The sequence below is a fragment of the Podarcis erhardii genome (assembly GCF_964252035.2).
Source record: "Podarcis erhardii genome assembly, chromosome: 9".
In the NCBI taxonomy this organism is placed as follows: Eukaryota; Metazoa; Chordata; class Lepidosauria; order Squamata; family Lacertidae; genus Podarcis; species Podarcis erhardii.
The window spans coordinates 76,244,418-76,259,339 of NC_138512.1; the positions used below are offsets into that span (position 1 = coordinate 76,244,418).

A 14,922-nucleotide genomic window follows, 5' to 3' on the forward strand; every position below is an offset into this window, starting at 1 on the left:
ACATGAGTCAACAGCATGATGCAGCAACAAAAAAAGCTAATGCTATTCTAGGCTGCATCAACAGATGTCTAGTGTCCAGATTGAAGGAAGTCATAGGACCACTCTATTCTGCCTTGGTCAGACCACACCTGGAATACTGTGTTAAGTTCTGGGCACCACAATTTAAGGAGGATGTTGGCAAGCTGGAGTGTGAGAATAGGAGAATGAATGTGTGCAGAGGAGGGCAACCAAGATGACCCAGGGTCTGGAAACCACAATTTGAGAACCTGGAATGTCTGCAGCTGGAACATGTGTAGGTGATCAAGATGGTCAAAGGTCTGGAAACAAAGCCTTATGAGGAACGGTTGAGGGAGTTGAGTATGTTTGGCTTGGAAAAGAGGAGACTGGGAGGTGATGGGATAGCTACCTTCAAATATCTTAAGGGTTGTCACATGGAAGATGGAGCAAGCTGGTTTTCTGCTGTTCTAGAAGGTAGGGTGCAAACCAATGGATTCAAATAACAAGAAAGACGATTCTGATGAAACAGTAGGGAGACCTTTCTGATGGTAGGAGCTTTTCAACAGTGGAACAGACTACCTGAGAAGGTGGTGAACTCTCCTTCAATGGAGGTTTTTAAACCAAGTTTGTATGGCCATCTGCCAAGGTGTGCTTCCTGCGTTGTAAGAGATTGCGCTAGTTGATCTTTCAGGATCCCTTCCACGTCTCCAATTTTTTGATTCTGTAAGGATGCCTGAATCGGGCTTTTGCTTTTTCCTATTTTGTGGAAGCAGCGAGGAAGCAAAGGAAGATGATAAAAGCCTCAGAAGAATTGCCCAGCAGGTACAGCGGAGGAGGAAGCAGAGAAAGCCAGCTGTCAGAGGAAAATGCCGAGGCTGGCCACTATGCGTCTTTCGCCATGGAAATTAGCAGCCTCTGCTACCTGTATAGATGCTAATTTGAGCTGGTACAAAACACATCGCAGCAAATCCATCCCTGCTTTCCCCCGCCGCAACCCTGAGTAGCAAAGAGTAAACAAGAGCTGATCTCTCAATCCCTTCTCGTGGCACACAAGTCTTTATTATGGGAGAGAGGAGAGCTGTTTGTTGTTTTAAAAAGTGTATTATAATTGGACACAGCGATGTCAGGGGCACAAATTAAATGTAATAGGAAATGAAAATAAAGAGAGGAGGGTTTGCAAACAAGGCTGCTGCCGCTATTACGAGGCGGGCCGTGATATATGTCAGAGCATCTGTCTGCCTTAGGGAGACCTGAGGGCAGAACGACACGTTACCAAGGACACAGAATTGGAGACCTGAGGTGCGTCTCCCCAATTTCACGCTCTCCAAATTTCAGCTCATGCTGTGCCTTCTTGATGCTGCACCGTGGCAGCCCAAGACATTTTGGCGTCTGAGGTGGACCCCAAAATGGTGCCTGTCCCTGCCAGGGAAGAAGGGGTGAGTGAAGATTGACAACAGGAACTGGCCTGGAAAAGATGCCTTATGAGGAACGGCTAAGGGAGCTGGGCAAGTTTAGCCTGGAGAAGAGGAGGTTAAGGGGTGATATGATAGCCATGTTCAAATATATAAAAGGATGTCACATAGAGGAGGGAGAAAGGTTGTTTTCTGCTGCTCCAGAGAAGCAGACACGGAGCAATGGTTCCAAACTACAAGAAAGATTCCACCTAAACATTAGGAAGAACTTCCTGACAGTAAGAGCTGTTTGACAGTGGAATTTGCTGCCAAGGAGTGTGGTGGAGTCTCCTTCTTTGGAGGTCTTTAAGCAGATGCTTGACAACCATATGTCAGGAGTGCTCTGATGGTGTTTCCTGCTTGGCAGGGGGTTGGACTCGATGGCCCTTGTGGTCTCTTCCAACTCTATGATTCTATGATTCTATGAACTGCTGCCCCTGTGGAGACTGCCGCCTGAGGCAGCCACTTCACCTTGTCTTATGGCTGAACCGGCCCTGGATGTCCGCTTCCTAAGTCCCGCCCAACACAACCTCATTGGTCACTGCAGGCAGGGGAAGGTGGGGAAATGGTAACAGTGGCAGAAGAAGCAGATTGACAGATGCATGGCACCTGCCAGGAAGGTAGCACACTGGCTCCGCCCCATCCTGTGAGCCACTTCTGACGTACAGATACAGGGCAGGACCAGCCCTAGGCAGTTTGTTGCCTAAGGCGAGAAACAAGATGGTGCCCTCCAGATTCCATGCATAGAAGCTGCCTGGAGTGGCAGGCGGATCTGTCAATCTGCCTCTTCACCCCCTGAGGGCAGCCGTCTAGCTTAGTGAGCACCAGGTTATAACAACAACAACAACAACAACAACAACAACAATCATTATTATTTATTATTTGTACCCCGCCCATCTGGCTGGGTTTCCCCAGCCGCTCTGGGTGGCTTCCAACAAAGTTTAAAAATACATCAAAATGTCACACATTAAAAACTTCCCTAAACAGGGCTGCCTTCAGATGTCTTCTAAATGTCTGGTAGTTGTTTATCTCTTTGACATCTGATGGGAGGGTGTTCAACAGGGCAGGCGTCACTAGCGAGAAGGCCCTCTGCCTGGTTCCCTGTAACCTCACTTCTCGCAATGAGGGAACCGCCAGAAGGTCCTCAGTGCTGGACCTCAGCCTCCGGGCTGAATGATGGGGGTGGAGATGCTCCTTCAGGTATACTGGACCGAGGCCATTTAGGGCTTTGAAGGTCAGCAGCAACACTTTGAATTGTGCTCAGAAACATACTGGGAATCAATGTAGGTTGGCTGCCTATCCCAGGCTGTTCTGTCTGCACAACACCTCACTGCCGCTCCCCAAAACCTGCAGCCCAAGGCAGTCCCTTACTCTGCCTAACGGTAGAACCCGCACCGTGTTACAGGATGCATTGACATAGGCATGGAATAAAGCCATGCACTTTATTCTTTCCCACTGAAACCAATGATATTTCTTTTAACAATGCTTAGTTCTGATGGAATCATGCCCAGTGATTCATCAAATGAGCTTTTTTGATCAATCAATCAATCAATCAATCAATCAATCAATCAATCCTGCACTTTTTTTTTAAAGGGTAGTGGTGCCTCAAGCATATTTTCCTAATGGCAATTTATGATACCTAAATAGAGCCTGCATGTTCAGTTGCAGTATACCCTCAGGTATCAGAAGCTGGGGTTGGGGAAAGACGCCCAGAGAGGACTCCTACTCTCTTGTCCAGTTAAGCCCCATTATACCTCTCCTCTGTGAATTTGTGAAGTCCTTCTTAAAAGGCATTTAATTGGCCAGCATGCCATCTTGTGACAAGGAGTTCCACACACACTGAACTGTGCAAAGAGCTCCCTCTTCTTGTTTCCTCAACCTTAGGCCAGTCAATTTCACTGTATAGCCTTGAGTACCAAGATTTTCAGAGATGAAGAGAGCGGGGGAGAATGACAGAAGTGGATGGGACCAATAAATGGGGCAGGGAATGGTTGAAACCATGAAGATTTGGGCTGGCTCAGTCACAAACCTGGCAGCTGTCCAGGGCAGCATCACTTGAAGCGCTGGGTTATTCCTGAATAAACCCACCTCAGAACCTTCTGCAACATTCAGCACTGAGAGACAGTATGGTGTAGTGGTTAGAGCGCTGGACTAGGACTGGGGAGACCTGGCCTCAAATCCTCACTAAGCTATGAAGCTCACTGGGTGACCTTGGGCTACTCTTACTGCTTCGCAGGGTCATTGTGAGGATAAAATGAGCTCCTTGGATAAAAGACGGGATAGAAATGCAATAGATAATATAGATAAACATTCCCACTTCCCCAAAATGATGCATGAATCAGACCCTGGCTATTGCTTTAAAATTGCACTTCTCCAGATTTTGTGTTGCCGTTCTCCAACCCCAAACGCGAATAAATTAGATGAAAGCATTGCCGGAAATAACACAGACCATGCATTAGGTACGGGAAAATAGCTTGCAAAAATGGGCATATGATGTAAAACCACACACACAAACGTGTGCATTTGCCAGGCTGGTGTAGCATCACTTGGGAGACCAGAGTTTGAATCCCCACTTATCCATGAAGCTCCCTGGGTGGTGACCTAGGGCCAGTCACTGCCTCTCAGCCTAATCTACCTCACAGGGATGTTGTGCGGATTAAATGGAGAGCAGAAGAACCACGTGATCCACCGTGATCCTTGGCGGTGGCGGGGGTGGGGGTGGGGAAGGCCAAATACAAAGACAATAAATGAAGATGAGAAGAATCCTGAAATCCTGGCCAATTTGGATCAGGACTTAAAAAGAGAGAGCGCTTACGTGGAAGTGTGGCAAAATGAGTGTAAGACTGAAAAAAAGGAGGGGGGGGAATGAAATGGGATGCTTTCCTTATCCCTTTCCTGAACAGAGTCTCTGTGCAAAGAATCTGGCCCAGGCTGGGGTCTCAATGAATGGCTTCCATAATTTTTCCCCAAAGCTGGACTTGCTGCCCAGCTCAGCAAGAGAAGAAAACAAGCAAAACGGAAGTGGCCAGTTTCTTTCATCCCGACCCTTGAGTCAGCTCTGATGATTAAGGCTATGTGTCTGTCATCTGAGGTTCTTTAGCCATACAACAAGCTCATGGAATGATTGAGCCCAGAATCCAACATCTCAAGGACCTTCGCTTCCTTTCCTTTGGTTTCGCAACAAATCCCTTGGTCTTTAGGATTGCAACGAGAAGCTTGATGATATGACTGCTTGGCCTGATGGAAAGGTGAGGTGCTAGTTGTTAGGGGGAAGGTCCCAGGTTCAGTCTTTAGGTAGGGCTGGGATAGTCTCCTTCCTCAAACCCTAGATGTGTGTGTGTGTGTCTTTGTTTGGGAGGGTGACTTTATCAGAGCTTGCAATTACGAAAGAAGGGTTTGGAGGGCATTTGATCCTTCTGTTTCTCTTCTTAAGACTAGAAGCCAAATTCATCATGCCGGTCCACAAACTTTGCAGATTTAAGGTTTAACTTGCACAATCCATTTAGGTCATGGGACCATCCAACCTCTGTTTAAAAACCTCCAGTGAAGGAGAGTCCATCGCTTTCTGAGGCAAGTCCATTCCACTGTAATGCATTTCTGTATAGTGTTTTCACTAAGATGCAATTTTTGCACGCATCTGGTTGCAGAACTGTGTTGCAAAATTCGGAAGCGTGCACATTTCAAAGGCGAGCAGTTTCTTTTTTGTGTGTGTATTGATTCAGGAAATATGAATTTGGGGAGTTCACCCTAAAATGTGAACTAAACAAATTTATCCCACATCCTTACAAAAACTCACTGAGTTACCTTGGACCTGTTTCCCTCTCCTCTCTGTCTTTTTGGATAATCCCTTGCTGCAAGGAGAAAAGCGGGGAAAACCCATAGATGTCTTTCTGAGCTCCATGGGGTTGGGGGCTAGAGAAGCAGAATACAAATCCAGTAAATAAAAAGCACAGTAAGGGGTGTGTGGGTGGAGCTGTCCATTTCACTTTCTCTTGGTTTCCTATATTTTCTATCAAACTCAGTTCTCCAGATTTCCTCATCAGATATGTATTCACCAGCATTTAGGTGTTGTTTCCTCCTAATAGACAAATGTTTGCATGCCACTTTCCTATAAATGCACAGTTTCTCCAAATACAATGCATCCTATGCATCCTAAGCATTGGTCTAATATGCATCTTTACGTACACTTCACCCTGCACTTAGGTAGGTTCACTTCGAAATGTGACCTCAGTGCAATTCCTCTCCTACCGCTATTTGACAAGGGAGTGTGTGCAGGAGCTTCTGTGGTGCCCCAGAAGGAGAAAAGTCACCCTCTCCCTTTCTTGTGGACACCAGTTCCAAGGTCTTCTTCTGGCACACAGCACATTGCCACCTCATTGTGCTCCAGTGAAGATGGCCTTGTTACCTGTCCTGACCCATTTCACGCAGGTCAGCTTCCCATGCGCACAAGCAAGCAACCCCAGAGGTCTGTGTGAAAGGGTACATTTGCAGGGGCAGCTGCACATCTTCCAGAATCAATCAGATTTGTACAACAGTGGCTTAAGCTTCTATCTTTTGGCACAGAGTGGGGAAGGAAGACTCTGAGCTCCACAACTCCGAAAGCTTCACCCCACTACAAAATCAGGTGCTCCCACATAAATACAGTGGCGGCCCATAGCTGTGTGAGGCCCCACACCCATGTTTGCTCACAAAAGGGGGGCATGGGAGAGCCTGGTAGCGTGGACTGGAGTTGGCTCAGTTTTGCAACGCAGTCCCCCGGGGAGAAGGTATTGTGTGTTTCTTTCAGCCTGTTCACTTTGGAACATGCAAAGTCCTTCTGAGTGGCCATGAAAAAGTGAGGCCAGTCTAGAGAGTTCAGTGCAGGCAGTTTTAATTGAGTCAAGAGAATGTCTGATCAGATTAACTTGACCCATTACTTTGGTCAATACTGTTAAGTGATTCTGTAACTAGATCACTTTCCTCTTCCTGGATCTCCGAGCAAGGGAGAAAATCCTTATGCAAATTGAGGAGGGACCCTTTTTCTTGGTTGCACCAGCCGGAGAACAGTTAAGGGTAAGCCAGACATGTACCAACAGACTAAAGGCTGCGATCCGAAGCATGCCAACTCCGAGGGAAGCTCAGTAGGAGTCAGTGGGATTTGCTTCCAAGTAGCAACCATATGCAAGCCCAGCTTGATTGCGATGGAACTTACCAACCGAATGTGCTTTTAGCATTCGAGGATGTTCAGATCCAGTCTAATGACATCACCCACCCCTCAAAAAAGGAAAAGACCATTTGCTTTGAAATGGCAATTAACTGCCACTAAGAAACATGCTAAGCTAGATTCATCTCTCTCTCTCTCTCTCTCTCTCTCTCTCTCCCCTTTAAATGTGGATCGCAGGCTTAGCAAAAGACACCCCCCAAACGCCAAACATGACCTCTCTCTTTTCCCCCAACGTGAAATGGTTTGGCTGAATTTGGGGGCGCATCCCCCAGACCACTTGACACCGATTAGCTGCCTCTCAACCCACGCACCCTGTCCACGTTTTTTGCCCACACAGCCAGGGGAGCTGGCGAGGGGCAAAAGGGTGGATTTAGGGTGACCTTTTCCAGGAAAAGCATGCTTTTCGGGAAGCTGACATTCCGTATGTCCATAGGCAGTGTGGGTTGGGGAGAGAGTCATGATGGACCCAGCCATTCGCGACGGAACAACGCGACCTCGCAAAGTCGGCTTTTGCGAATTCACCTTTCCAGACCTCACACCTGGTCACTCACCCACCGCCTCTCAACTTATAGGCTTCCCCGCTGGGGTCAGCCCTGGCCGGTGGGGAGACAGACACCTCCGGGAGCAGGAAACGCTTCCTGGCAAATCTTTGAACCCGGCGCACAGCCGCGCATGCAGGGAGACGAACCGCGCAGCCCGCAGCCGACGACCCACAAATCTGGCGCTGAAAAGCCACTCCGAGGGAAGCTGGGCTTCTTCTCCACTCACCTGTCAGGATCAGCGTGAAAATGTACAAGATCCCCTTCATCCTGGGTTAGATCCCGGGCCCTTCTTCCCGTGTGGCAAAAGCTCAGGAGGAGGAGAAGGGGGGGGGGAGGGAATCAAAAGAGGACAGTTCTTGACCCCTTCAATCCCAAACGCATAAGAATCCCCAAGCGCTTTGGGGGACCCAGCCTTGGTCCTGATGAGAGAGCATCTCTGCTGGACGGCTTAGCCCTTCAGTTCCTGCCAAGGTGGCTCAGGAAGGAGCGGATGGGCTTCTCCTGCTTCGCATATCCCTCTCTAACTTCGAGATCGAGTCAAGCGAGCGGGCTCCCCCCTCCCGTCTCCTTTGCAAACTTCTCGCCGAGAGGAGAAAGGAAGAAGGGGGAATGAATGCCCTACACTCGCCACCCAGTTTGGAATTCAAGGCGGAGATCAGGTACCCTATCAGGTCAAGCAGACAGGACATCCATAGCTCCTGCGGTCCGTCTTGGGTTCGGTGCGCAAAAGCAGGGAGTTGCGGGTGGGAAGCAAAGAGGCCAGCCTAATTTCGGGAGCTGGGTGCACCGGCTTCTTCCTCCTCGCAGCTTTTCTCAGCTCTGTGCCTGCCTCTGCTCCGAAACGCTGCTTTCTCTCTGCCTGGTCAGGGAACAGCTGGAGCAGCCTTAAAGGGGCAGGAGCAGACAGATCTTTCCAATGGGACGAGGAGCGCCGCTCGCCGACCACCCTCCATCACCTCCCGCGCCCCCGCCACTCCTCGGACCTTCCTGCCGCGATTTGCTCCCGAGTCATTTGATAGGGACGGGCCAGGGTTTGTTCCAGAACAATGGAAGGCAGGGTAATCTGGAGCAGGGAAATCGAGGCTGTAAAGTTCAAGAGCGTTGCTGCTGGAGGAGGAGAAGGAGGGGAGTTGGAGCGGGGGACGACGACGACGACGCTGGGTTTGCCAGAGCGGAATTTTAATCGGTTATGTACAGTTGCTGCTTGTGAAGAATAACATGAGAGGGTAGGGTCCCCCCCTTTTCTTTGTAGAGGTTCAGGAGGGCAACGGGTGCCCTTTTATAATGGTGCAGCCGATGCTAACATCATTATTGCCTTCCCTCATTTTCTTCCTACCTGTCACCAGTCAGTTCAGCTTTGGATCAGCCTTAGAAAGGGAAGCTGAAATGAACCGGTGCGGGGAGGGGCGGGGGCGGCGGGAGGAGGCCTGAGGAACACTACCGAGCAAAATAATTGCATGCAAATTTCCCCCCGATTTGCATTTACATTATGCTAATTTGAATTTTTTTTTATTTCAAAAAACCAATTCTCAGGGAATGGCCATTGTTGGGTTTTGAAATAAGGGCATATATGATCAGGATTCGCTCTGGCTACTTGATGCTCCCACACTGATACCTTTAAAAGGAGCCCAGAAGACGCAAGGCTTATGCTTTCTGCGTGGATGCCTCAAATCTGCATTTCAAAAACGAAAACTGAAGAGGTTCAATAGGAGGAAAAAGTTGTTCTGAAATATGTCCGCATTTTCAATGCATAGGGGTATTTGGGTTCAGTCCCTTTGGGAAGGTCTTCCCCTGAGGGTGGCATCCTGCACAGTCACAGAAGGGATGCAGAATTCTGCATTCCAGATTCCTACACGAAACCCTCCATGCCCAGCTCAGTAGTAGAGAAAGGAGAGCTTGTTTTCCCTCTGTGGATTTGTGGTGCTCCATTTCATTGACCATGATTGAGGCACACAAATCTATGTTCAGCTAATGACCATGCTTCCTTTGCAGAGCGGGTGGAGAGAGGAGTTAGGGCATTCTAAATAAAACCCACAAACTCACTTCTGAAACTCGTCAGTTTTAACTAAGCCATGTTCCGTCTAAACCACTGAACCTCTTGGCTTGCCGATCAGAAGGTTGGCGGTTTGAATCCCTGCAATGGCATGAGCTCCCATTGCTCTGTTCCAGCTCCTGCCAACCTAGCAGTTTGAAATCACACCAGCACAAGTAGATAAATAGGTACCGCTGTGGTGGGAAGGAAAACGGCGTTTCCATGTGCTCTGGCTTCCGTCACAGTGTCCTGTTGCACCAGAAGTGGTTTAGTCACGCTGGCCACATGACCTGGAAAGCTGTCGGTGGGCAAACACCGGCTCCCTCGGCCTGAAAGCAAGATGAGCGCCACAAACCCATAGTTGCCTTTGACTGGACTTAACCTTATGTGGGTCCTTCATCTTTACCTTTACCCAAAGGTAAAGGTACCACTGACTGTTAGGTCCAGTCGCAGACGACTCTGGGGTTGCGGTGCTCATCTCGCTCTATAGGCCGAGGGAGCTTGCATTTGTCCACAGACAGCTTCCGGGTCATGTGGCCAGCATGACTAAGCCGCTTCTGGCAAACCAGAGCAGCGCACAGAAACGCCGTTTACCTTCCTGCCAGAGAGGTACCTATTTATCTACTTGCACTGTGAAGTGCTTTCGAACTGCTAGGTTGGCAGGAGCAGGGACCAAGCAATGGGAGCTCACCCCGTCACGGGGATTCGAATCGCCGACCTTCTGATCGGCAAGTCCTAGGCTCTGTGGTTTAGACCACAGCGCAAATAGTAGCTTAGGGTTCTGTTCCCAAAAGGTGAGGGAGTGAAGCTTTATGCCCCCATCTCTTGTCATTTGAACACTGGCTTACTCAACTGGAGTCCCCTGACTCTGGTTCTCAGGTGGTTTTTTTTTTATTATAAATATTTATTAAAATTTTTGAATATAAATGCACAAATAATAAACAATCTTACTTCTGTCACAAACATAGTTTCATCACTTCTTTGGGCTCCCTCGCATCTCCCGCTCCCATTTGCATCGTTAAAAGATTTTTCCAAGCAAATTATCAACTTGTTTACAATCTCGTGTCCACTCATTCAAATATAATCTAGCAATTCTTCCAAAAAAATTTATATTTTCTTTAATCTCACTTATCATCAAATTTAAATCTAATTTAGTGGTGGCCAATTTTTTATAATCTAGCATCCTTCTTAACATTCAACCAAATTACAATGTTTTTGTAGATACATCTTAAATTTCTTCCAGTCTTCCTCCATCTTCTCTTCTCCCAGGTCTCGGATTCTGCCAGTCATCTCGGCCAGTTGCATATAGTCCATCAGCTGCATCTGCCACTCTTCCAGTGTGGGTAGATCTTGAGTTTTCCAGTTTTTTGCGATGAGTATCCTTGCTGCCGTTGTTGCATACATAAAGAATGTTCGGTCCTTCTTTAACACCTTCTGGCCGACAATACCCAGAAGGAAGGCCTCTGGTTTCTTAGTGAAGGTATACTTAAATACCTTTTTCAGCTCATTATATATCATTTCCCAGAAGGCCTTCACCTTAGGGCATGTCCACCAGAGGTGAAAGAATGTTCCTTCATTTTCTTTACATTTCCAACATTTATTATCAGACGAATGGTATATTTTGGCAAGTTTAACTGGGGTCATGTACCATCTATATATCATTTTCATTACATTTTCCTTCAGAGCATTACATGCGGTGAAGTTCAGCCCAGTGGTCCACAACCTTTCCCAATCCTCAAACATAATGTTATGCCCAATGTCCTGCGCCCACTTTATCATAGCCGATTTAACCATTTCGTCTTGTGTATTCCATTTTAACAGCAAGTTATACATTCTAGATAGTACCTTAGTCTTTGGTTCTAACAATTCTGTTTCTAACTTCGATTTATCCACCTGGAACCCTAACTTTTTGTCATTTTTAAAAACTTCTTTAATCTGAGCGTAATGTAACCAGTCTCGCACCTTATCCTTCATTTTCTCCAAACTCTGCAATTTCCAATTGTCTCCATCTTTTTCTAATATTTCCCAATATTTTGGCCATTTGGCCTCCATATTGGGTCTTTTTCGGGCCTTAGCTTCCAGAGGTGAAAGCCACCTTGGAGTTTTATTTTCCAATAAGTCTTTATATTTTGTCCAGACATTGAACACTGCTTTCCTGACAATATGGTTCTTAAAGGCCTTATTGATCTTAACTTTGTCATACCATAAGTATGCATGCCAACCAAAAGCATTGTTAAAACCTTCCAGGTCCAGTACGTCAGTGTCTTCGAGAAGTAGCCAATCTTTTAGCCAGCAGAAAGCTGCGGCTTCATAGTACAACTTTAAGTCTGCCAGGGCAAAGCCCCCTCTTTCTTTCGCATCTGTTAATATCTTAAACTTAATTCTGGGCTTTTTGCCCTGCCAGACAAATTTAGATATATCTTTCTGCCACTTCCGGAAGCACTCCGTCTTGTCCACAATCTGTAGTGTTTGAAACAAAAACAACATTTTTGGCAATACATTCATCTTAATAGCAGCAATTCGGCCTAACAAAGAAAGCTTCAGTTTTGTCCAACTGTCCAAGTCTCTCTTAATTTCAGACCAACATTTTTCATAGTTATCCTTAAATAGACTCAGATTTTTTGCTGTTATGTTTACCCTAGGTACTTTACCTTTTTAACCATAGTTAGTTCTGTTTCTCTCTGAAACCGTTCTGACTCTGTATCTGTCAAATTTTCCCCCAGCACCTTGGTTTTCGGTTTGTTTAATTTAAATCCCGCCACACGACCAAAGTCCTGAATCAGTTGTAATACTCTTTTCGTACTAGATTCTGGCTCCTGCAGGGTCAAAACTAGGTCATCTGCAAAAGCTTTAAGTTTGTATTGTTTCGCTCCGACCTGAATCCCTTCCACCAACCGGTCCCCTCTGATCATATTCAAGAGCACCTCCAGATGTTCTCAGGTGGTTTAAAAGAGGGATTCATTGGCTATTAGTAATGATGGCTCTAGGCTCTGCTGTCAAGCTGAAGAGAGCAATGCTTCTGAAAACCAGTGGCTGGAAACCACAGGAGGGGAGAGGGCTGTTGACACCAAGGTTGCAGGTTTGATCCCTGTATGGAACAGCTGTGTATTCCTGCATTTCCATGGGTTGGACTAGATGATCCTTGAGATCCCTTCCAACTCCATAATTCCATGCCATGCACAAATTAATAGCGTTCTTTCTCAGTCCTGCTGAGTATCAGTTATGGGCAGCATTCTGTGCAAGGATGTCCAGAAAGAGAATTTGCAGCTTGATCGATTCTGCGCTTGCACAGTGCCCTTCGCTATCGGATTCCCAGTTCAGAATAAAATACAAAGGCCAATAAAATCAATGCAGCAAAATCAATACAATGCAGCGAGGCAAACCGATCTCCATAAAGCCAGCAATAAAGCAGGAATTAAAAGAGGCAAAGATACAAAACTTTAAAAACCCGACACTGAAATGAAGATGGAGGAAGCAAACAGGGAGAAGTTTTTCTTACACGCCCATGAGACTAGAACTCATGGGCATCTAAATATAATATCAAATGTTGAGAAATTCAGGACTGGTAAAAGTGAATGGGCGACTTCTTCACACAACACAGGTTTAAGCTAAGAAATTTACACTCATGAGACGTAGCAGTAGCACTAACTTGGCTTTAAAAATGGGTTAGACCATGGGTAGGCAAACTAAGGCCTGGGGGCCGGATCCGGCCCAATTGCCTTTTGAATCCAGCCTGCGGACAGTCTGGGAATCCGCGTGTTTTTACAGGTGTAGAATGTGTGCTTTTACTTAAAATGCATCTCTGGGTTATTTATGGGGCATAGGAATTTGTTCACCCCCCCAATATAGTCTGGCCCCCACAAGGTCTGAGGAATAGTGGACTGGCCCCCTGCTCAAAAAGTTTGCTGACCCCTGGGACAAATTCATGGAGAATAGGGCTGCCAATGACTTCTAGCCACAGCGGCTATGTTCTGCCTCTCCTGTCAGAGAGAGGATGTTTTGGAGGACAGGTGGCTGGGAAGCAAGAGCAGGAAGATTGCTTTTCTGCCCAGATCCTGATTGCAAACTTCCCATTGGGCATCTGGTAGGTCGCTGTGAGAACAGGGTGGTGGGCAAGATGTGTGGGATGTAAACACAGGAGCAGTCAATGACAACATTCCTAGAATGTACATGTTAGAACATGGGGAGGGATGTCAGTCCAGCAAGCAGGTAAACTTCCTGGGACGGACTTCCTCCACATGTGACCAGAGGTGGGTGTGGCCTCACCTGTGCAGGTAAATGATAAAAGCACAGGGCAGGCAGCCATATCTCTCTCTCTGCCATCTTCCTTCGATGAGGAAACATCTAAGGATGCTCTCTTGGCTCTCAGCCAAGAGAGGAGATAAGGACTATCTTGCTACAAGATAGATTCTGAATGTATGTAACCTTTTTAAGCTGTCTGCCTTCTGGGATCATATTGTGAACAGAACGTGAGTAAACTCTTTTATACTTTTGTGAAGACCGTGTCATGTCTTGTATTTTAAGAGGGAACAAAAGGGGAAATTACCAGAGTAATTATTATAGAGGTTCTAGCGAACCTGTGCACACGTTACCGTTGCGAACTTAAAGGGGAATGTCTATAAACTCTGCTGATATTTTGGGAACTTGTTAGCACAAGTCGGCTTAGGATATAATCTCACAATATATCCTCTCCTGCACCCCTGAACATTCCCACAAGATGGGCTTGCGACTTGGCTCGGCGGGGTTCTTCTTCTTCATCCTTGCTATGTTCAGAGTATACCCCAGATAATAATAATAATAATAATAATAATAATAAAATTTTATTTATACCCCGCCCTTCCTGGTTAAAAAACCAGGCTCAAGGTGGCTAACAACAAATTTAAAACACTTAATTATAAAAGCAGCATAAAATACAGTATAAAAACATGAATAACAATAACATTCAAAATTCAAAAATCAATTAGATAATCCCCAGGGCTAGCTGGCTGAATTGGTCTACTTGGGCCAGCGTGGAGGCCAGGGGAGAATTAGCTGTGGGGTCTCAGAGCAAGTGATCTTCATAAAAGGGGAGGGGGAGGGAAGGGAAGGAAAAAGAAAGATCAAGCTGAATTTAAATTAAAGGCCAGGCAGAATAGCTCTGTCTTACAGGCCCAATGGAAGGAGGTTAAATCCTGCAGGGCCCTGGTTTCATGGGACAGAGCATTCCACCAGGTTGGAGCCATCACTGAAAAGGCCCTGGCCCTGGTGGAGGATAGTCTGACTTCCTTAGGGCCCGGGATCTCTAAACTATGGTTATTCATGCACCTTAAGGTCCTCTGCGGGGCAGACCAGGAGAGGCGGTCCCGTAAATATGAGGGCCCTAAGCCACAAAGGGCTTTAAAGGTCAAAACCAGCACCTTGAACCTGACCTGATACTTCACCGGGAGCCAGTGCAACTGGAAAAGCACTGGGTGAATATGCTCCCATGGCAGGGACCCCATGAGGAGCCTCGCTGCAGCATTCTGCACCCGCTGGAGTTTGTGGGACAGTTTCAAGGGCAGCCCCGCCTAGAGCGAATTACAGTGGTCAAGCCTGGAGATGACCGTCGCATGGAAGAAGACTCCCTAGGGATGGAGTTCCATGATTGGGGGCACCGTTGCCTTAAAAACCTTCTCCCCAGTCACCTAGAATCATTGCTGGAAGGGACCCTAAGAGTCA

At 47.0% G+C, this 14,922-nt stretch overlaps 1 protein-coding gene across 2 annotated transcripts in view; it reads right to left on the minus strand.

The window, feature by feature from the left end:
* The window catches only part of GFRA4 (GDNF family receptor alpha 4), a 139,192-nt gene extending 130,870 nt beyond the window's left edge, over positions 1–8,322 (minus strand). The window contains exon 1 of one of the 2 annotated variants that reach the window (XM_081877042.1): positions 7,420–8,322. In XM_081877042.1, coding sequence (XP_081733168.1) covers positions 7,420–7,459 — 40 coding nt within the window. In that variant the 5' untranslated portion in view covers positions 7,460–8,322. The remainder of the gene's footprint in view (positions 1–7,419) is intronic. The other variant, XM_081877041.1, reaches the window with a different exon arrangement.
* Between the last annotated feature and the right edge of the window lie 6,600 nt (positions 8,323–14,922).